Source organism: Melanotaenia boesemani, chromosome 13, assembly GCF_017639745.1.
Source record: "Melanotaenia boesemani isolate fMelBoe1 chromosome 13, fMelBoe1.pri, whole genome shotgun sequence".
In the NCBI taxonomy this organism is placed as follows: Eukaryota; Metazoa; Chordata; class Actinopteri; order Atheriniformes; family Melanotaeniidae; genus Melanotaenia; species Melanotaenia boesemani.
In genome coordinates, this window is record NC_055694.1 from 2,040,465 (window position 1) to 2,064,146 (window position 23,682).

At 43.0% G+C, this 23,682-nt stretch overlaps 1 protein-coding gene across 1 annotated transcript; it reads left to right on the forward strand.

The window, feature by feature from the left end:
* The first annotated feature begins 11,957 nt into the window (after positions 1-11,957).
* On the forward strand, positions 11,958-13,381 carry LOC121651686. The gene is made up of 2 exons (XM_042004051.1): positions 11,958-12,551; positions 12,618-13,381. The coding sequence occupies exons 1-2, from the start codon at positions 12,069-12,071 to the stop codon at positions 12,927-12,929; spliced, it is 795 nt and encodes a 264-aa protein (XP_041859985.1). The 5' UTR covers positions 11,958-12,068; the 3' UTR covers positions 12,930-13,381.
* The last annotated feature ends 10,301 nt before the right edge of the window (positions 13,382-23,682 follow it).

The following is a 23,682-nucleotide window of genomic DNA, read 5'->3' on the forward strand; positions in this document are numbered from 1 at the left end:
AGTTACCGCTAAGGCCTAACCTGTCAATCACCTCATGACGGGCGATGCGATGGGCGGAGCCAACAGCTGAGCTGCTCCACCAGGGTTCCGCCCACCATAAACGGCACATTTCTGAAGCTGCTAAAAAGAGGGAGGTGAAGAGAAGCCGCTGCACTCAAACTGAGGGTCGATTTGTCCATACCATGGCGGAAATATTTCATTTAGATATTAATGAATGGTCTCAGATTGGGAATAAAGTGTATAATATGGGACCTTTAAATTAAGCTGATTTTATCGCTCTTTTGATTAAGTACAAACTACAAAATGATAAAAATCTACTGCTATTTTTACGACAAATACTGTAAAAACAAATATCCCCACTGGATGGACGGACGGACTGATAGGTTAAAGCAGCTGTAATGAGGAAGGAAGTGCACTATCCTTGGATTCTGTTTGAACGTGACTTTTTATGTTTAGTATCAACAGTGTCTTATTATTAAATAAAATAAGATGTTTCTAATAGTTTTCATCATTGTACAGTTGAAAATGATTATTGATGATATGTTTCTGTCAGATTGCTGCTATAAATTTGATTTATATACTTTTCTTCCCATGTTTTCTTTACATTTAGACAATTTAAGAAAGTTCTGTTTGAATTTTTAAGTTGACACCACAAGTGTGAAAGGACAGAAAAAGAAAGTCACCACAGCCTCCATCCAGTCTGTATGGAAGTTATGTACTTGACCAGTAACAACACTTACTTATTGGATTTAATGGGAAAGTGTGTCCAAACTACTATATATATATACATATATATATATATATATATATATATATATGTGTGTGTGTGTGTGTGTGTGTGTGTATACTGACATAGTTTAAAAGTTGCCAAGTAGTAGTACGAATGTAGGGTACTTTTAATTGAAGCTGCTGGCAGGATTTTACTTTACAGATGAAAGCGGTGAAACTTGAATTAGTTTCAAACATGTTCCAGCATTTACACCTTTACATTTCCTTCTTTCCACACGTTGAAAAGGAGAAAGAATAAATATAAACCTTAAATGACCCTTCGTCGTTAACGACCAGAACTCCCAGGAGATCCTGGAGCGCCGAAAGATTCTGGTCCCAGTCTGAAGGAGGGTGGCTCACGTGCGGTCATCTCGGACCGGCTGGTCTACAGGGTCTATCTAAACTTCTAAACTCAGTTGATCGGTTTGAATCGCTTCTGTTTTCTTAGTGTTGGTGATAAAAATCCATTTGGCTAATTTACTCGTGTTAAATGGGAATACTAACAAACACGGAGGTTCCAGAATGGAGATCAGGTTTTTACTGGGTCTAACACACACTTTCAGTACACGATTAGCCAGGACACATACACATACTCACAGAACACTCAGCATCATTTACATACATGCGCATGTACACACACACACACACACACACACACACACACACACACACACACACACACACACACACACACACACACCGGTAACTAAAGCCCGAGTGCTCTGCTTGTCACGTGGAATGAACATGGACTTTTTCACTCTTTTTGCTTCACTCTCGGATGGTTAAGGGAGGGGACCTCAACCCGGTGCTGGACTCTGCAGTGGACCAGCTCAGCAACACACCACAGCTCTGAAGAAGAGACATCATTGAATGTTTATCCTGGTCCAACATCAGGAGCTACTGGCGGTGAATGCAGCCAGTGTGGAAGGGACTGACGTCCGGTCGGCTTTAATGAGTATTTTAACCCTGACAAGCAATAAACTGTCTGACATTTCGTTTCTTCTTTACATAACTTTACAAACCATTAATTGTATTATTAGATTATTATTTGGCGTCTCACCACGTTCCGCCATCATAACGGGGAAATGATGGATATATGAGGCTTGTCATGCCACGCAATTAATTACATAATTAGTTACCGTGTTATAATATACTGAACTGCTGTTGTCCTCAATAATTTCAGACTTTGCAGCCAATGAGAGGTCAACTTTCTCCCCGTCCTCCTGCAGTGACTCCTCTCTCTTTTCCAGGTTCTCCAGCAGCTCTGCATAAGACAGGGATTCAGTGGTGTTCCTGGTTCCCACCGTGGACTTGTCCACCAGGTGCAGGAGGACGGACGGAGCTGTGCTGGAGCAGAATTTAATCTTTTAAAATGAGGCTTGTTCTTTGTCACCTGTTTGTTTAGGGTTGCCATTAGTTTCAGCATCTCAGCAGCTATTCTTTTTGGGGTTTGCACAATTTACATGGTGACTATACAACAATACACATTCACACTGCCCACCACAATACAATAACAAATACATAACGTACCATACTGTACATCTACTACAATTAAAACATTGATAAATCACACATTTAAATAAACTCAGACACACCTTTTGACAGGCTCCGACTAAATCTATAATAATATACAAATATATTCAATTAATTTAAAATATTACAGAAAAATAAAATGCCCATAGGTTCATTACACACCAAAAATACTTACTCATTTCCAGAATTTCCTCTAGTTAGTGTCTTTTTAAAACCATATATATTGTTGTGTATATGAAACGTGTTTGGAAGAGAAAATAATTGTACATTTAACTGATGTAGTTTTAGATTTTGACAAGGTAAAACAACCTCCATCAGCGGGCCTGTAGAATAGTTAGTATTTTTACTAAAAGACCATTTTTTGTAGAAAACAAATGGGTCTTTGTCAGTCCTGATGAAAACCATCAACCAACAATCTGCTTTCCACCTCAAACCAGGAAAGACATTCAGGCCTTTTAGTGACATTCGCTCTGAACCCATGGAGCGTTGCTGCTTCTTTCCAGCTCCATTATGTTCCTGAAATCTTCTTTTCAGTGTTTTACGAGCTGTTTTTTATCGCAGGCTGCTGCAGCATCTCTTTCTGTCTGGAAGCAGCGTTTGTCCGATGGACCCCTCCAGTTCATGCTGAATGTCAGAGGAAACACGGGGTCTCCTCTTTGGAACAACTTTGTTTTTCTCTATTCAGGGTGAAATTTAAGGGTCTGTTATTTGCTTTTAGTTCTTTAGGCATATTTGTCCGACTTGGCGCACCCCTTCTTTTTCCCCCCGATCAGCTGACCAGATGTTACTGGTGGGTCCTAAATCACAAAGAAATGAGAAGTGATCGAGCTTTTCTGTTGTGGCCCCAAAGCTCTGGGATGAGCTTCATATAAGATGAGCTCCCTCAGTCGATGTTTTTAAATCTTTTCTAAAAACACACATTTTTTCTTTGGCTTTTAACCCGGCGTGAGCTTGACGTGGCTTTTACTGTCTTCTGATTCTATTGTTTCTTTGTTTTTTTAATGTTTACATGAATCATTTCTGTTTTATTGTTGTGCTGGACGTTGGTCAACCATGCTTTGTCAATAAAAGTGGTATTTTATGGTTTTAACAATCCATGGCTTCTCTGGTTTGAAGACGGCAGTTCAGTGTACTCTTGGAGCAGAGTAGCCCCGCCTCCAACCGCTGACTCAACCTACCTGAAGCGGTTCTTAGATCTGGCCCAGCAAAGAGTTGGAGCTAGCTAAGAACCAGTTCTGAGAGCCAGGAGCCGGAGCTTGGGCAGTGGCTCTGAACCAGCACTGGAACCAGCTCGGTGGAAAAGGACCCTTTGTAGTCCGAGTTCTTTGTTTGAGCATTTCTCTAAAGGCTGTCGGGCGGATCAGTCTGAACTCATTAACGGTTTCCTGTGTTCAGGGACATTCCACTTTGTGTTGTATAACATTGTGGTGGGGGTCAGCACCGTGTTGATCCAGCCTGACCTTAGTAGAGTAAAGTCCTGTGACTTCTTTACAAAGTTAACCTCATACCAGTTGCATTATTCTTTTATTATCTGGGCATTGCAGGATGCTGCAGATCCTGTAGGCTGTAGTACACGTTTGGGGGTCTGCTCAGATCCTGGCCTATTGCCATTCCTCAATTTATAGAGCTGCTCAAACCACAGACGGATGCAGTGGTTCTTGTTTCTGCAGTCGAGCATTTTGTGGTCAGTCACATTGAAGGCTCAAGTGTTGTGGCCCCACCACCTTTTGTTCGTGGTGCAGGTGCTGTCTGGTGACGCCTGGCAAAAGGTAAGAAGACTCAAAGATGGCTACAGTTCAAACAAAACTATTCCAGCTGCAGGAGCTAAAAGAAGCCAATCAGATCTTTGCAGAGGAAACTGGTATTTCTTTGACACTGAAGAAATTAATCAAACCTGCACATTTCAGCTTTTTAAAAACCAGACTTCAGGCAGACTTTTAATCTTCAGACCCTCCAGTCGGTCTGATATCTGAGCTCTTTGTGTGCCAGAGTTTTACTCTTGTAGCTGGAGGTGGCGATGCATCATTTCAATAAAATGAAAGTGAAGGTTGACTTATTTTAAACCGCAGCTCATCCTGTTGATTTACTTGTTTCTCCTTCTGTGTGATCGTGTCACGCTCTGGATATACTCGTGGTCGCTGTAGAATGAAAGTAGAAAAAGAAAAGAGGAAGATGAAAAACCAGCAGGAACAGAAAGCAGAAGGATGGAAAAGTAAAGGCAGAGAGGAGAGGCTGCACATATTTCTGCTGACAGAGGAAACCCAGGATCCTTGTCCCATCAGGACTTACCGCTCAGAAAAGACTGAAAGCATGATGATGCCTCACTGCTTCTCTGTGAGGCTGGAAAGTCCACCAAGGCAGAGAGGAGCTCTTTCCAGAGGATTTTCTATATGTGTGTGATATTCACTTAACATCCATTAACAGATTTTCACCTCACTGCTGACTGAGCTGTACACAAAACAAAATATGTTTATCAGGTCCGAGAAGATGGAAGTTTACAGACTTTTCCATCAAGCCTGATGAAACGAGATGATCTGCAGGAAAATGAGAGAAGCTCTAAATCCTGCAGAGACCCAGAGATGATGGTCCAGGATCTTATCAGAGGCAGGTGGGAAGGTATGGAGGACGTCCATGTCTATGAAGGACCACAATAACAGAAACCACAATAGAAACGTGTCTCTATCCAACTTCTACTGAGTGAAGCTGCAGCAGATTCTGTTTGGTTCTATTTAAATAAAATAAAGTTCTCGGCGGATGGGTGTAGCGTCTGCAGTGATGCGGACTCTGCACCGGTCTGTCATGATGAAGAAGGAGCTGAGCCAAAAGGCAAAGCTCTCCATTTACTGGTCGATCTACGTTCCTACCCTCACCTATGGCCATGAGCTGTGGGTAGTGACCGAAAGAACAAGATCGCAAATACAAGCGGCTGAAATGAGTTTCCTCCGCAGGGTGGCCGGGCTCTCCCTTAGAGATAGGGTGAGAAGCTCGGTGATCCGGGAGGGGCTCAGAGTAGAGCCGCTGCTCCTCCACATCGAGAGAAGCCAGATGAGGTGGCTCGGGCATCTGGTCAGGATGCCTCCTGGACGCCTCCCTGGTGAGGTGTTCCGGGCATGTCCCACCAGAAAGAGGCCCCGGGGAAGACCTAGGACATGCTAGATGGACTACATCTCTCGGCTGGCCTGGGAACGCCTCGGGATCCCTCCGGATGAGTTGGTGAATGTGGCCGGGGAGAGGGAAGTCTGGGTTTCCCTGCTTAGGCAGCTGCCCCCGCAACCCGACTCTGGATAAGTGGAAGAAAATGGATGGATGGACGGATAAAATAAAGTTAGTGAGAAAACCCTAATTATTTCTTTGTCTTCTCCATCAGGACCACTTTCTAGTACCGGGTCGTCCTCTTCATTAGCTCCACCTTCTAGTACCGGGTCGTCCTCTTCATTAGCTCCACCTTCTAGTACCGGGTCGTCCTCTTCATTAGCTCCACCTTCTAGTACCGGGTCGTCCTCTTCATTAGCTCCACCTTCTAGTACCGGGTCGTCCTCTTCATTAGCTCCACCTTCTAGTACCGGGTCGTCCTCTTCATTAGCTCCACCTTCTAGTACCAGGCCGTCCTCTTCATCAGGTCCACCTTCTAGTACCGGGTCGTCCTCTTCATCAGGTCCACCTTTTAGTACCAGGTCGTCCTCTTCATCAGGTCCACCTTCTAGTACCGGGTCGTCCTCTTCATTAGCTCCACCTTCTAGTACCGGGTCGTCCTCTTCATTAGCTCCACCTTCTAGTACCGGGTCGTCCTCTTCATTAGCTCCACCTTCTAGTACCGGGTCGTCCTCTTCATTAGCTCCACCTTCTAGTACCAGGCCGTCCTCTTCATCAGGTCCACCTTCTAGTACCGGGTCGTCCTCTTCATCAGGTCCACCTTCTAGTACCGGGTCGTCCTCTTCATTAGCTCCACCTTCTAGTACCGGGTCGTCCTCTTCATTAGCTCCACCTTCTAGTACCAGGCCGTCCTCTTCATCAGGTCCACCTTCTAGTACCGGGTCGTCCTCTTCATCAGGTCCACCTTTTAGTACCAGGTCGTCCTCTTCATCAGGTCCACCTTCTAGTACCAGGTCGTCCTCTTCATTAGCTCCACCTTCTAGTACCGGGTCGTCCTCTTCATTAGCTCCACCTTCTAGTACCGGGTCGTCCTCTTCATTAGCTCCACCTTCTAGTACCGGGTCGTCCTCTTCATCAGGTCCACCTTCTAGTACCGGGTCGTCCTCTTCATTAGCTCCACCTTCTAGTACCGGGTCGTCCTCTTCATCAGGTCCACCTTCTAGTACCAGGTCGTCCTCTTCATCAGGTCCACCTTCTAGTACCGGGTCGTCCTCTTCATTAGCTCCACCTTCTAGTACCGGGTCGTCCTCTTCATCAGGTCCACCTTCTAGTACCGGGTCGTCCTCTTCATTAGCTCCACCTTCTAGTACCGGGTTGTCCTCTTCATCAGGTCCACCTTCTAGTACCAGGTCGTCCTCTTCATCAGGTCCACCTTCTAGTACCGGGTCGTCCTCTTCATCAGGTCCACCTTCTAGTACCGGGTCGTCCTCTTCATTAGCTCCACCTTCTAGTACCGGGTCGTCCTCTTCATCAGGTCCACCTTTTAGTACCGGGTCGGACCTTTTTAATCCTGGTGTAATAGATGAAGCAGGTGGTGGAAACCTTCCTCAGAGGTTTTCTCCATATTAACATGACAGCATCACACAGTTGCTGCATCCATGATGAGAATCTCCCGTTCCACCACATCCCAAAGCTGCTCTACTGGACTGAGATCTGGTGGCTGTGGAGGCCGTTGGAGTCCAGTGAACTCATCGTCATGTTCTAGAAAGCAGGTGGAGATGATCTGAGCTTTGTGACATGGTGCATTATCCTGCTGGAAGTAGCATCAGAAGATGCTACACAATGATGTTGGCCATCGGAATATGGCCATACCATCAGGGAAGATGGAATAACCTGCTGATTCAGTATATTCAGGTATCAGCCGACCTCATTCTTTTTGACACATAGTGTTGCTGGACCTAGACCTGAACCTAGACCTGAATAACTGCAGCAACCCCAGGTCATAGACTGCCCCCACAGGCTTGTACAGCAGCACTAGTCATGATGCTGCATCCCTTCATCCTCCTCTCTTCTTACCCTGATGCTCCATCACTCTGGACCAGGGTAGATCTGGACTCATCAGACCACATGACCTTCTTCCATGGCTCCAGAGTCCAGTCTTTATGCTCCCTAGCAACCTGAAGCCTTTTTCTCCGGTTAGCATCACTGGTTAGTGGTTTTCTTCTGGCTCCACAGCTGTTCAGTCCCTTGAGTTCCTTCACATTGTTCATGTGGAAATGTTCTAACTTTCACTATTAAACATGGTCCTGAGTTCTACTGCTGTTTTTCTTCCATCTGGTTCCACCAAACGTTGAATCACCATCATTCAGGATGTTTTCCTGACCACGTTTCTTCCTGGAAGACGATGGTTCCCACCATCCTTCCACTTTATAATCACGTGTTGGACAGTTCTGAAGCCAGTTCTAGTAGTTTCTGCTTCTCCTTAGATGTTTTCTCTGCTTGATGCCGATGATCTGACCCTTCTGAAACAGACTAACATCTTCTCCACGACCACAGGACGTGTCTTTCCACATGCTTATTTAAAAAATGAGAAGCTGCTCGTTGCATCAGCTGGAGGTAAATAACTAGTTGCAGCTGGAAGATGATCACCCTGCAGGAATTATCCAATAGGAGGCTCCGACCTGTTAGCTTAGTTAAATCCAGGTGGCCACTCTTTTTGGCCAGGTAGTGTACCTTCTTGCGAACGCTGCATTTTTCCTGAAGACATCTGTTTGTTTCATATGTGTCTTTTTCTCTCAATTGTAGCTTGTTCTGTTTCTATTTCATGTCTTTTATTATTTCTTAGTTTATTTTAATGCTGCTTCTGCACCCTGCTGTAATGCTTTAATGTTTTGTGTAAAGCGCTTTGAGTTGTGAAATGTGACGTACTCAATTTTAGTCCAGTTTCAATCGCGCTTATCACATTTAGTCAACCTCATCTCGTATTTATTTAGTTTTAGTTGACTAAAAGTCAAGGAAACATCATTTTAGTCTAGCTTTAGTCAGGACAATCATTTTACACTTTTACTTTTTGTTGTAGGCAGATTATACTGAACATTGTTAGTAGTATTTTACATTGTTAGTAGTTAAGAGAACATTGTTAAATGTAGTTTAACATTGTTAAACTACATCCATTTAAAATTCATACTTAAAACATAACTATCCTATTTTATGCAGAAATAATTGTTTACATGCATTTATTTATATTAATACTGATGCCAATTCAAATCAAATGTCCTTGTGATGGTAACCTGAAGACAAACAGAACAGCATTTTATGTCACCAAATAAAAACATTGGGATGTAAACTCCTGGAGTCGTGGTTTCCAACCTTTTTTAACTTGGAACCCCATCTTGATATCACAAAAATCTGACGACCCCAAACATTCAAAACACAATTTTACTTACTTTTATAGCACATTTAGACTATTTCATGTATGAAAATGTAGGTTAAAGTTGTTTTGAATTAAGTGTGGTGTATTACTTTATCTAGATTATTTGTTTCAGTACGTTTTAGGTTTTAGTTTGCATCCATGTGTAGCCGCCCAGGTGTTTTGTGTTCACTATAGTTCGCTGTCAGCTTCTAGATTAGCTCATACTTCTGTCTGCTTTAATTAAACTTACAATAAAACTGAAAACATAGTTGCCCGACCAGAATAATGTAGTAAAGTTAGCATAAATTCAACTTCACACACAATCCTATCACCAAGTGGCTATGGTCGCTACATGCTACGAAGCTAGTAAGTTAGCCAGCCGTTCGCGGTCAGTTTAACGTTATTGTTGGAACATTACAGCTGGTAGTTTAATGTTATATTATAAACAACCACCACCAAACTTTTTGTTAACTTACCACAATGTCTTTGTGGTGAACTGCGACGTGTCTCTTCAGATTTATTGTGTTTTTCCAGCTTTATTTCCAGACCACAGTCCTTTCTTTCCACTAAAATCCAGCTTCAGGTTTTTTTTTCTCCACTTCAGTGTAGCGAAAATGGGTCCATTTATCTTATCTTCACTTTCTCTTGGGCCCCGTGCAAAGCATGGCCATTAATGTTTAACTTTTAACTTCGTCTGTCCCTTGTGTTTGTTCACCTGCCCACTGCAGGTTTGAAAGGGGGTGTGAGTGAGAACCAAGAAGGAGGAGACAGGATTTTACTAAATCATATCGTAAAATAATATAATTTTCATCTTGTCTTTGTTTGTGAACTAAAATGTCCATAGATTTCAGTCCAGTCTTTATGTAGTGAACTTTATATCTTGTCGCTGTTAGTCCACGAACATGCATTCTGATTTAGTCCCAGTTATCCTTTATTAATGGGGGTTTTAGTCTCGTCTAGTCTAGTTTTTGTCTGGTAAAAAATGTGCGTTGATGAATTTAACACTACGTTCAGATGAACCTGCCTTAGATCATGTTGTGTATCTGACAAGGTATTAGCTGTTAAACTGGAAGTGGACTTGCTTTAGTTATTGATTACATACTAAACCAAGAGAGAATCTGTTAAACTAATAGTGTGTGATGGGTCCCCAGGATCTGCAGTTTTTTCCTCTTTCTGTTGGTCCATACAGGAGGTGTGTCCAGTGGCTGATGTTCCTTAGCTTCGGTGAATCCAGCTAATTTCACTTTGCTGCTCTAGGCTGATCTTCATTCCATGCTGGAGCATTACTGTGTCTACATGATTTCCTGTCAGAGGCCATCATCCCGCTGATCACTACCTGCTTGTCTCCTCCAGTGTCTGCAGACCTTCAGAGAACCTACTGCTTCCCACATGGTCCCATCATACCAGCTGCATCAAGCCAAGGCTTTCAGGAAATTTCCTGGAATTCCTGGCTTTCATGAACTCACCTGTCTGTGTGCTCTCAGCACCGTCTGGATCCCTGAACTTTAGAAGCCACAACTGATCAATCAAACTTAAGTTCAAACCTCTTTCCTGGGTCTAATTCTCATTGTACGTACTCGATGAGTTGGGCTTCAAGGCAGGGCTGAACGATGAATCATTTTAATTATTTAGCAATTTAAGACGTTGCAATTAGCAAATAGCAAAGAAGCAAGATTAATACGCATTTTACATGGCACCTGATTCAGATTTCACACCTGCAGCGTCCACAGTTTTACAGCTTCTGTAGTTTTACAGCTTCCGTAGTTTTACAGCTTCCGTAGTTTTACAGCTTCCGTAGTTTTACAGCTTCCGTAGTTTTACAGCGTCCACAGTTTTACAGCTTCTGTAGTTTTACAGCTTCTGTAGTTTTACAGCTTCCGTAGTTTTACAGCTTCTGTAGTTTTACAGCTTCTGTAGTTTTACAGCTTCTGTAGTTTTACAGCTTCCTTAGTTTTACAGCTTCTGTAGTTTTACAGCTTCCGTAGTTTTACAGCTTCCTTAGTTTTACAGCTTCTGTAGTTTTACAGCTTCTGTAGTTTTACAGCTTCCTTAGTTTTACAGCTTCTGTAGTTTTACAGCTTCCGTAGTTTTACAGCTTCCTTAGTTTTACAGCTTCTGTAGTTTTACAGCTTCCTTAGTTTTACAGCTTCCGTAGTTTTACAGCTTCCGTAGTTTTACAGCTTCCGTAGTTTTACAGCTTCCGTAGTTTTACAGCTTCTGTAGTTTTACAGCTTCCGTAGTTTTACAGCTTCTGTAGTTTTACAGCTTCCTTAGTTTTACAGCTTCCGTAGTTTAACAGCTTCCGTAGTTTTACAGCTTCCGTAGTTTTACAGCTTCTGTAGTTTAACAGCTTCCGTAGTTTTACAGCTTCCGTAGTTTTACAGCTTCCGTAGTTTTACAGCTTCCGTAGTTTTACAGCTTCCGTAGTTTTACAGCGTCCAAAGTTTTACAGCTTCCGTAGTTTTACAACGTTCTGGGTTTTACAGCATTTATGATTGTATGTGGTCTATTTTGTCTATATTTTTTACTGATTTATGTTGCCTGTTATATTTCTATTTTCTTATCTATGTATGCTAACTGAGATGCTGCAAAATGACAATATTTACTTCATGTAACGTTAAGATTTCTTCATCCAGGAATGCTGAACAGAAGCTGGAACTTTAGATCAGGCTTGATCTACAGAATTAAATGCTCTTTAAAGTCTCCCACAGCCCACAGCATATTCATTGTTATTTACTGGTTCCCAGCGTGGCATGGATCAAAGGAATCAAAATTCATCATTTATGGTGAGAAGCAGCTAATAAATCATAAGACCAAGCATGGTTTAAACATGGGGGGTTGTTGCATGTAGGGGTCCTCAGGGAAAGGCTTTTCTACGTCTTTGTCCGGCTGTGTGAAGTAGACGTAACTGATCTAAACCCAAACTGATATTAAAGTCTATATTTTAGTGAAGCTGTTGAGCTTTTGTAGGACCCAACTTTCATTGCATTTCAGAAAAGCTCCTGACTTCCCTCTCAATAAGCTTGTTGTGGCTTGTTGTTCTCGGCAGCTTCATGAGCAAACCACGTGTGCATAGCTGTGGTATGTGGTCCCGACTGGCTCTCAGACTTACATACGTCAGGCTGCCGCTACACCAGGAAGCTGAACAGTTTGTGCATGAAGCCTTTTCCTCGCTAACTCTTCAGCTACGTTCCAGCTGTGATGCATTAGCAACGCTGACTCAGCTGCCCTCAAACAGGAAGCAGAGGACTCTGTGGGCTGCATGTTCAGAGGCTTTCAGCTGCAGATTGCCAGACAAACATCAGAGATGGAGAACACAGAGTCTGGCTGGGCCTCTGGACGGTTCTCCACCTACTTTGGGGTGTTTGTGATTTTCCTGGTCTTCGACCAGGCCTTCGAATGCTCCTGCAATCCTCAGCAGTTCGACTGCAACCTGCACATTTCGCTGCCGGTCTTCACCGCCTTCGTGTTCATGCTGTGGACGGACAGATCCTTCCACAGAGTCGGCAGACACCTGCTGTCCTTCGACCGTCGTCACACCTGCAGCTTCTTGGCTTCTTCCTGCGTTTCCGTCATCAAGGCGGCGTTCATCGCTCTGCTGTGGGTGGTGTACGTGCTGATTGGTGGAGACTGGTACGCCTGCTGCATGAAGGATCAGGCTGAAGAGCAGCTGGCCTGCAGGGCCGCCGGGAGGCTGACGGACGGCGAGCGAGCCGCCATCACCGAGCTGAAGAACAAGTCCAGGGTGAGTTTGTGTCTTCTGCAGAGTGAAAACAAAGTACTCAGCTCATCGTTTCTGCTCTTGTTGCAGAGCATCGGCTCCTTTCTGCTCTTCGGTCTCGTCTGTGTCCCGGCGCTGGCGTCAACACTCGGATGGAGGAAACCTTCCAGATGGGAAAGACAGAGGCTGTTTTATAAGCTGATTTTGGAGCAGGAGGGGAAGGTTCTGGAAGAAACGCTGAGGAAATATGCCAGAGAAAGGCTGACGGAGGAGTTTGAGAGTAAGATTCGAGATGGTCGATGGGAGGAATGTTTCAATGTCGCTGAGCAGCTGATCAAAATGTCGGCTCAGCCAGAACGAGGAGAAAACGGCAGGAGGGCAGATCCAGGATCAGATGAGTAGCTCAGACTCGTGTTTGGCCGTCTGTTTAAACATCTTGCTGTAAACTGAATGAATTAAATAAAAAAACAACTATTTGTGTGAAGTCAAAATTACGATACAAAACATAAAAAGTCACAATAAAAATTATGATTATAAGATAAATAACCTAATCTCATAATGACTTCTCAAATTTATGACTTTAAATTTCATAATTAAGAGATGCTTTATATACTATATGATATTTGTAATAAGTGGCAGGAATGAACTTCCATAGTTTCTGATTTTATTTTAATTTTTTCCTCTTGTTCACATGAAATGACGTTTCTGTTTCTACTGAAACTACAAAAAAATTTCTGGATCTTTTTTCTAACTGGTTTTACTGCATCAGACATCAGAACATTTGAACTAATCTTGAAGTTTTTCTTTGTTATTTGGAGATTTAAATCATTAATAAAGTTTAAATGTGAATCCAGTCTGGTCTCGTGAACCCGAGTAGAAATGGTTTATTTGGTCCTGTGGTGACTCTGGTAAACCTGAACATCGTTGCTCTTTATCACAGCAGGTTTAGCGCCATCTACTGGAGGACGCGTCATGATGATTCACATTTATCTCTGCAGGTGTTTACATCCAGGTGACCGCATCGTCAGCATAAAGAGGTCAAAACTGTTTGATCAATCAAGATTCAATTTAGATTAATTTTTACAATGATTCACAACAGTCATCTCATCAAAGGTATATTATAGACAGTTAATCCGGCCAGTTATTGTTTTAATTAAAACTTTTGTTTGGGTTTTACAGCCTGTGATGCAACCAGTAACTTCTGGTATGACCTCTTATCCAGGATTGTGTCCTTTCTGTCCTGCATTAACCAATAGATGCGTGAGTTTACTTCTTCTGTGTCTCGTCTTATTCCTCAGTAATTCTTGATGCAGTGCCCCCTCTGGCAAAAAGAGGAACACATCATATAAAAAGTCTGGCTCGTTGGACTGAGCGCAGTAGGGGGTTTACTTTTAGGAGGAGATCATATTTAGACTTTCTACTGGTTTTTACTCGGACACAGTGGCACATATCTCGATTCTGACACTTCTGTAATAATCTCACACATCTCATTTGTTTTTTGAAAGAGGAGGAAGACTTGCGATGAAGAGGTTGAACATTTGTAAGCCAGCGTGTCTGAGCCGTCTCTATTTCAAACGCCCTAAAAGTAAAAAATAGCTCCTGTAAAGAATGTAAAGAAAAAAGATCCTTGGCTTCTTTTCGGCATGCAAACATTAACGTTTTAATGTAAAGGTCTGAACCTTCGTTACAAAAGACATCGTCTCATCTCCAGGATCACAAACTCATTTTCATGCATTTTGGAAGAATTCATTCTTCAAAGGAGTTTTTAAAATTTTTTATTTATTCATTTTACTTCACACAATAAACTCTTTGGATTTGTAATAAAAGTAAAACGATCTGAAACCTGCAGCTCTGGTCCAGAAACATCTCCAGGTGCTTCATCTCCTGGTTCAGTCCTCTCCAGTTGGGCTGTTTCTGGCTCCGCCTGCAGGGGGCAGCAGAGTCCGTCTATTTAAACTAAAGCTTCCTGCTGCTGATCCTCACATGAGGCCACTTTCACTTTCAGTTTCTCTGCTTACACGTTTCAGACTAAGGGGCCACTCCTACGATGCCGGATTGCAGCAAAACTGCTGAAGTATTTCAGCAAACCACCCTTTCATCCCCACGAAGCAGCGATGAAACCGACCAGGTATGAAGCAGGTACCAGAGTGGACCTGTTTGAGTCCTCTACTGTCTGCTGTACGGTGCGGACAGCGAAGCCGCACAACTCGAGGACATGACGTCAATGTGACGAACACACGCCGATTCCCAATCCACCCTTCCTCGAGTTTTTAATGCTTTGTAGTCCAGCAGCCTGAACCGGCTACGTCTGCTCAGAGGGAAAGTTTCAGGTGGACCTTTTCTACTCAGATTCTTTTCTGAAGTTTGTGTGTAAAAATTATTACAGTTCTATAAAAAAAAATAAAACTTTATAAACTACCAACAGTAGTTTATCAATTAAATTTGTGCATATGTGAAAAATGTGTTTTTAGTATTAAGTATTTATGTCATATCTACTGTTGATGTAAGTTTATTTAAACTCTTTTGAAGCATATTTTCATAAATGTCTTTCTTTTTTTGTCTTATTTCCATAGACACTTATAAAACCAGGAAGCACTTTTATGTTAATAAAGCATTAAAAGATGTTTTCTATAACTGAGGCATGGTTGTTGACATGGTTTTATAGAATAATGGTGGTGTGTCTGTATTAGCTCATTCTCTACCATGTCTGAATTTACATGAAGCACATCCTGCATCGTTGTTCACTCTGAGGTTAAACGTTCTCTTCCTGGAGGAGCCGGTTGAGACCAGACACCTCTGTTCAGGTGTCAGGTAGCAGAGTTTAAGATTTTATAGAGTAATATAAAATAGAATAGAATAGAATAGAAATAGAATAGAATAGAATAGAATAGAATAGAAATACTTTATTAATCCCTTCAGTGAGCCCTCAGGGAAATTTGGGTACCAGTAGCAATACAACACCAACAGTAAAGCAGGACAAGCACAAGACACAATATAAACAAGTACAAAGCAAAATAGAGGCAAATAGAATGCAATAAATATAACAATAATAACAATAAGATAAGTTAAATAAAACAATATAAACAAGCATTGCACACAGTAGAGGTGGTACAGATTCCCAGTTCACTGTTGCACATATAAGTTATTGTAACTGTTTGTATGGGTTATTGTGCATGTGTTGTATCAGGCGGACTGCACACCTCCCTCTCCCCCCTCCTCCTCCCCCTCCCTCTCCCCCCTCCTTCTCCCCCTCCTGCCTAATGCAGAGTTGTACAGTTTGATGGCTCGGGGGACAAAGGAGTCTCTGAGCCGGTTGGTCCTACTCTTGGGGAGGAGCAGCTTGTTACTGGTCAGGCTTCTCTGTGCACTGATGACAGTGTGCAGAGGGTGACTGGCATCATTCACAATAGCCAGTAGTTTTTTTAGTGTTCTCCTTTTTGCCACTGTCACCAGGGAGTCCAGCTTCATGCCAACCACAGAGCCCGCCCGCCTGATGAGTTTTTCCAGCCTGTTAGCACACCTTTTTGTCATGTTACCCCCCCCAGCAGACAACAGCATAAAAAAGCGTACTAGCCACCACAGACTGATAGAACATCCACAGGAGTTTCCTGCAGATGTTAAAAGATCTCATTCTTCGCAGGAAGTACAGACGGCTTTGGCCCTTCTTGTACAGGTGATCTGTACAGCATGTCCAGTCCAGCTTGTTATCCAGCCACAACCCGAGGTACCTGTAGTTGTCTACAATCTCCACCTTGTCGTCCCTGATGGTCACTGGACGTGGTTGTGGGCTGGACTTCCTGAAGTCAATAACCAGCTCCTTAGTCTTTGAGGTGTTAAGTTGGAGATGGTTCATCTGACTCCAGGTGACAAAGTCACTGACCAGATTCCTGTACTCGTCCTCTCCATCATCATCATCCCCACGATGGCTGTGTCATCTGCAAACTTCTGGATGTGACACAGCTCTGAGTTGTAACAGAAGTCTGAGGTGTAGAGTGTGAAGAGGAGGGGGGCCAGCACCGTCCCCTGGGGTGCTCCTGTGCTGCTAATAACAGTGTCAGATGTGGTGTCCTTTAGCCTGACGTACTGCGGTCTCTCTCTGAGGTAGTTACCAATCCAAGACACCACGCAGGGGTCCACCTGCATCTCCCTCAGTTTGTCCAGAAGCATCAAGGGCTGGATTGTGTTGAAGGCACTTGAAAAATCCAAGAAGAGGATCCTCACTGTGCCCCTCCCCTTATCCAGATGAACTTGATTCCATGGGTGGAGCTTCCTCAATTCTCCCCTCACCTGTTCTGCTGTTATGTGTGGAGGGTGTTGAGATGGGGGGAGGGGTAAAGGTTGGCAGGGGGGCTGCACAGGGGATGAAGTCAGGGGGGTTGTGTACTGCAGTGGGGGAGGGGGGACAGTGGGCTGGTCAAAGCGGTTAAAGAAGATGTTCAGCCTGTTTGCTTCTTCCACTGTCCCCCCCGCTGTTATGGCCTTTGATCTGAAGCCTGTGATGGTGTTGACACCATCCCAGACCTCCTTCATACGGCTCTCACTCAGTTTATCCTCCACCTTCCTTCTGTAGGTGTCCCTCACCATCTTCAGGCATTGTTTCACCTCCCGCTGTGCTGATTGCATTGCCTCCCTGTCATGGTTCATGAAAGCCACCTTCTTCCTGTTGAGGGCAGCTTTGACATCTTGTGTTATCCAAGGTTTGTTATTTGGATAACAACGGACAGTCTTATTGGGGGAGACTACGTCCAGCGAGAAGTTGATGTAGTCCGTCAGACAGTGAGTCTGCTCCTCTATGTCCTCACCATGTTGTCTCAGCAGTACATCCCAGTCAGTGATGTCAAAGCAGTCTCTCAGAGCATCCTCTGCCTCAGGTGACCACTTCCTGATTGAGCGTGTGGTTTTAGACATCCTTTTGACCAGGGGGGTGTACTGTGGCTGTAGGTGAACCAGGTTGTGGTCAGACTTTCCAAGTGGGGGGAGGGGGGGTGGCTCTGTAGGCATCCTTCACATTGGAGTACAGCAGGTCTATTGTTCTGTTGTTTCTTGTGGGACAGTCTACAGCCTGGTAGAAGGAGGCCAAGGTAGAGTCCAGGGAAGCATGATTAAAATCCCCAGATATGACCATAAACGCCTCGGGGTGCTTTGTCTGCAGCCTTGCTGTTACTGTGTGTATCTTCTCACAGGCAGCTGATGCATCCGTGCTGGGCGGGATGTAAACACAAACCACGATCACGTGACTAAGCTCCCTCAGCAAGTAATATGGCCGCAGACTAACGGCTAACAGTTCCAAGTCCTGGCAACACAGTTCCTTTTTCACTGAGACATGTCCTGGGCAACACCAACGTTTGTTCACATATATGATGAGCCCCCCACCTCTGCTCTCACCGCAGGCGTTCATGTCTCTGTCAGCTCTCACAGCAGTGAAACCCGGTAGATCCACATTAGCGTCCGGTATCGCATCAGTGAGTCATGTCTCAGTGAAGCTGCACTCACAATAACTCCGTTGATTGTTCAGTGCCAACAGCTCGTCCATCTTGTTAGGTAGTGAGTTGACGTTCCCTATTAGAACAGAGGGGATCACTGGCTTCAAACGTCATCCAGCAGCCTTTAGCTTAGATCCTGACTTCCAGCCTCTGTACTTCCTCCTCAGCTCTGTCGGTACGTTGTGCTGCATTCCGACATTAGTCTTCCATGCAAAAAGTTGATCTCTTGAATAAACAAGACGACTTGCAAATGCCATACTAGAGTTAAAAAATATTCAATAGGATGTATATATATATATATAATAAGGAATAAAATGATAAGAAAGAAAGAAAGAAACACTCGGGTGCATAAGAGACACTGGTAAGGCAGCTATTTCCTACAGCGGCCTTTAAAAAAAAAAAAAAAAAAAAGCTTTATTTTTAGTATGTTTATAAATGTGTTTATATGTACAGTACTGACCTGTGTTTCTATGCACTTACAGAGATTGTATTTGGATACACAGCCTTAGTTAATCAGTATTTCTTTTGATGGAGTCAGTCATGAAAAATTTATTTTTAAATGACTAGACTGAGGTGTTCCTACAAGTTTTAGCCTTTTGGTATGCCCATCAAACATTCCCAGTTCAATGGAACAATGTTCAGAACCTGTCACACTGTTTTATACTGGTCAGCTATGGTCAAACTACAGCAGGGGTGCCGAAAATTGGTCCTCGAGGGCCGCTGTCCTGCAGGTTTTCAATGTTTCCTGTTTCAACACACCTTACTCAAATGAAATGGATCCAACAGCCTATTAAGTTTTGCACAATGACTCATCAATTTGATGAGCCCTCTGAAAAGCTGCTGTCGATTCACTTCTAAACTGAGACAGCATTGGTCTAACAGCTTGTAAGTCTTCTAATGTGCATTAATCTTGTTCAGTATTTCTCTTTTTATGCTAATTATTCTGCATGTTGGTTTCATGTTGTAAGCTTGTGTTTTATGCAAATAAAGGTTAATTTAGCATTTTTTTATACATCATTGGAATCTAACTGCAATAATAACAATAACAATAACAATAATAATAACAATAACAATAACAATAACAATAACAATAACAATAATAATAATACTAATAATAATAATAATAACTGCAACATCCTTTTTGGTATCTTGGGCTTCCTTGAATAGGAAATCTGAAGTCTCCTTGAGATCCTCAGTAGCATTTCTTTTGACCATTGCAGTCAGGTTTTCAGCACTTACTTTCATGTTTTCAGTGACCAGCTGCACAATATTGTAGTTCAGAGAGCGTCAGCTCTGTTTTCCCTTTCTTCGGCAGAGTTGTTCATGGAGCCGAATCAGGAAGTGGAGAGTTAGCATCTGTGTGCATCTCTTTTGTTTGCACAATGTCCTTACAATCTTTAGACAGCTCTTCTTTTTTTAAGTAAATTGTGTTCTGTTTAAGTGTTCTTGGTTTTTAGGATCTTGCTATGCTAACCCTAGCAGCTTTATTTCCTTATCTCTATCAATTTTGTGAACAGTCATTTTTCCAACTGTGTGGTAAAGTTTGTCTTTGTATATCGGGTCGCGTGGTGCTGGAATAAACTTGTTTGCATAATGAAATGTGTGTTTTTATTGTGAGAAAATCATTTAGACGTACTACCCAAACATTCCTTCAACTTTTACAGGTGCCGTCTTGCTGAACTCCATAAACAGCTGAATCTATGGATTCCCTTAGTGGGAGTTCATTTGAAAGAAGAAATTCAGTCATGCTGATAATAGCTGACACATACAGGTGGTTTCAAGAGAGCTGATCCAACTCAGGGGACTAGAATAGCTATATTATTCTAGCTATTCTATTGGCGGAGTGTTGGTGAAGTCCTGGCTAGAGATGGGATTTATGGCTCTTTGAAGGGAGCCGGATCTTGAGGAGCTGTTCCTTACAAAGAGCCATTCAAAAGACTGGCTCGTTCTCACAATATCTTACAAAACTTCACAATATATAAGAATGACAAACAATCAAAATATGTACCTAAATAAAATCTGCTATACAAGATTAAATAATTATAGGAAAATATAGATAAAAAAGGATAAACCTGAGCAGTCAGTTCAAATTCTAGTAAATGCTTTGGATAGAACTCACAGTATTTGTTTCCAAACAATACTCTCTGCCCATCGATGCTTCACATGAATGGAGCATGTTATTTATTTTATTTTCATTTTACTCAAACTACTAAAATTAGTTACTTATTTATTCACTTAATTACTCAGTCAGTCATTTTTAGCTGGAAGTGGGGTGGGGTGGGGGGGGGGGTATTGGGATTGGCATGTGTGTGTACACGTGTGAGCGTGTGAATGTGTGAAAGATTTCATTGAGTGTTTTTATTCTTATGTTTTTAATCATGTAAAGAACTTTGTGTTGCCTATGGCATGAAAAGCGCTTTATAAATAAAGTTTGATTTGATTTGATGAAGGCAGTGTCAAAAATTTGTGTTGGCAGAGTGTTGGCGGAGTGTTAGCACAGTTGGTGCCGCCTTACCAAGGTCGTCCAGCTAAACGAATGCCAGCAATGGCCTCGATATGACTGGGCTCTGCATCAGTGGGTCGCTCTGAGAAAATCCTGCAGCCTTTGTGTTATCCACAGCAGCTCATTGGTCAGAGTTAGAGTGTTAGCGCGTTCTTTTCTTATAAAAGACGCTCTTTGCTCTCCGCTTACATGCATCCAAGTTCGACGCGCTCCAGCGCTCTTTGGTTCAAAACAAATGATCATGAAGTCCAAACATTTCTTTCCTCTGGATCAATGATTTTATTTCCAAAAGTGTTAGCGTTTCTTACCGCACCATGACATGACTGGCAGGCATCTTTCTTTCTTTTTATCAAAACAAAACAAAAATAACCAACGCTGGCCGCGGTCTAAAACTGTATAGCTGCGTGCCTGAAACCGAGAGCTCACCTGGCCCCAATAGCCAACACTAATATAGCCCAGGTGCTGCAGTCACCTGTCCATAAAGAGGGGGCGGAGATGAGAAACGGCATCAACCATGCGCAACAGTAAACAATCAAAATAAACAATTCATTACTTTAGTTCAACTCATAATTCAAATCCTAATACTTCACATTTTTATCTCATAAACTAGCAAATAGAACAAATAACAGCCATTCAGAAACAATATAAATCCATCAAAACATAACACAATAATTTGGCTCCTACATTCCGGCCCCTAATTGGCATGTAGGAACGAATGTCAATTACCAAAAATAAGACCTAGGAGCCAAAGTCCCTTTTTTTTTTTTTTTTTTTAAAGTCCATTACGATGTCCACAGGTCCTTGTGGGCAGTAAGCATAATCGTCCAAGAATGTGTGCATGTGTGTGTAAGGGACTCGTGGGGGGTTGTGGGGGGCATGTGTGTACTTGTTTGGATTTCAGTCCCGACATGGAGCCTCCATAAGAAGAACAAGTTTGGTTACAGGCCTACGGAGAGTGCTGGTTTTGGTCTGAACTTGCACTTGTCTAACAAGCCCCTTGGCATCCGGTAAGGTTTCTGTGATTCGGCCCATAAGCCATGAACTTCTTGGAGCTGTATCATCAATGATTAGGACGATGTCCCCTTTGTCAAAGTTTTGTGTTTTCCTTGTCCATTTTTGTCTTTGTTGTAGTTCAGGCAAATATTCTTTTATCCATCTCTTCCAAAATACATCTGCCATGTACTGAACTTGACGCCATCTCTTCCTGCTGTAAGAATCCTCTGGTTTGAACACTCCAGGTGGAATGGAAGGTTCTGTTTTGAGAAGTAGTAGATGGTTTGGTGTTAAAGGTTCCAAATCCATGGGGTCATTGGTTGCTGTAGTGATTGGTCTATCATTAACGATAGCTTCTACCTCACAAAGTAAGGTAGCAAGTCCTTCATCTTCCAATGTTTGCTGGTGTAGGAGAGCACTGAGAATCCGTCTGATAGTTCGGATTTGTCTCTCCCAGATTCCTCCATGGTGAGATCCTGCAGGTGGGTTAAACAGCCAAGAAATGCCTTTTTTTTTAAAGCGACAGTTTGAATTCTAGAGTTGTCCAGAGCTCGAACAGCCTCTCTCAGTTCACGCTCTGCTCTGACAAGATTGGTCCCATTGTCTGACCTCATGACTTTAACTGGGCCTCTTCTGGAGACAAATCTTCTAATTGCATTGATGCAGGAATCTGTGTTGAGACTATGTGCAATCTCAATGTGAACTGCCCTAATATTGAGACAGGTAAAGATGACTCCATATCGCTTTACAGTAGATCTTCCATGCTTTATGTCAAATGGGCCAAAGAAGTCTACACCCGTGTTGGTAAAAGGCGGTTCATCCGGACTGACCCTTTCTTTTGGTAAGTCAGCCATGAATTGTTCACCTTTCACTGCGCTTATTTTTTTACAGATGACACATTTGGAGATTATCTTTCGAATAGCTGAGATGGCTCCTGGTATCCAGAACTTTTGTCTCAAACGTGACAGAGTGTGACTTCTTCCACTGTGTCCAACATTCTCATGGATGTGTCTGATAATGAGCTGTGTCACTTGGTGGTTCTTTGGCAAGATGACAGGGTGTTTGGATTCCGACGGCATAGCAGACCTGCTTAATCGGCCACCGACTCTTATCAGGCCATCCTGAAGAACTGGTGACAGTTTGCGGAGATGACTGCTTGTTTTCACTGCGTGTCCTTTCTTTAAGGCAGTCATTTCATCAGCAAAGTTTGTCTCCTGGCAGAAACTAATGATTGCAACTTCTGCTTCTTGCAGATCTTGCACAGATAGAGCTTGTATGTCCCTTTTATTCCTTTTATTCCTAGGGAAATCCTTTTTCTTTGAGATTGTCAGTTTTAGTATAGCTTTGACACGAAGAATCCAGGCCACAGCCCTTTTAAGACGGTGCCAGTCAGAGTACCATAAGAACAGCTTACCGATAACGCTTGCGCTCTCTTCCACAATGACAGCGTTTGATACAAGTATCTTAACCTCTGGATCTTCGGGAGTGAGAGTATAATCTGAATCTGGTGTCTTAGGCCAATCAGATTCGGGTAGCCACAGAAACTCTGGGCCTGAAATCCAGGTCCCTGATTTTAAGAAGCTGGGGACAGAAACCCCTCTTGAAGCGCAATCAGCAGAATTCAGGCCACTGTTCACATATCTCCAATGAGAAACACTGGAAGCAGATCGAATAGTTGCGATTCGATTAGCGACAAAGGTGTTAAATCTAGATGTTTCATTCCTTATGTATTTCAACACTGAAGTGCTGTCGGTCCAGAAGACTGATGGCATAAGAGGGACTTCAAGCTCTTCTTGTAACATCCGGTCCATTCTTACTGCTACAGTGGCTGCTGTGAGCTCCATTCTTGGGATAGTTACAGGCTTTAGAGGAGCCACTCTAGCTTTGCCAATAACAAAGGCGCAGTGAACTTGCTGATACTTGTTTGACATCCTCAAGTAGGAGACGGTGCCATAGCCACCTTCGCTCGCGTCAGCAAAATGATGAAGCTGTGCAGATTCAAGTTGACCAAAATCATCAGGTTTGAGGCATCTCCTCACCTTGTAGTCTTCCACAAAGCTCAAGTTTCTCAACCAGGTAAACCATTTTTGACGGAGACCTTCAGGAATAATCTCATCCCATCCAAGATTCAAGCGGCAGAGCTCCTGCAAGATCTGTTTAGCAGGAAGAATGACTG

Bases quoted from the DNA above. Each gene is read 5' to 3' on its own strand.
- LOC121651686 (XM_042004051.1), top strand. From the start codon at position 12,069: ATGTTCAGAGGCTTTCAGCTGCAGATTGCCAGACAAACATCAGAGATG. The intron at 12,552-12,617 runs GTGAGTTTGTGT...CTCTTGTTGCAG, and splicing joins AGCTGAAGAACAAGTCCAGG to AGCATCGGCTCCTTTCTGCT.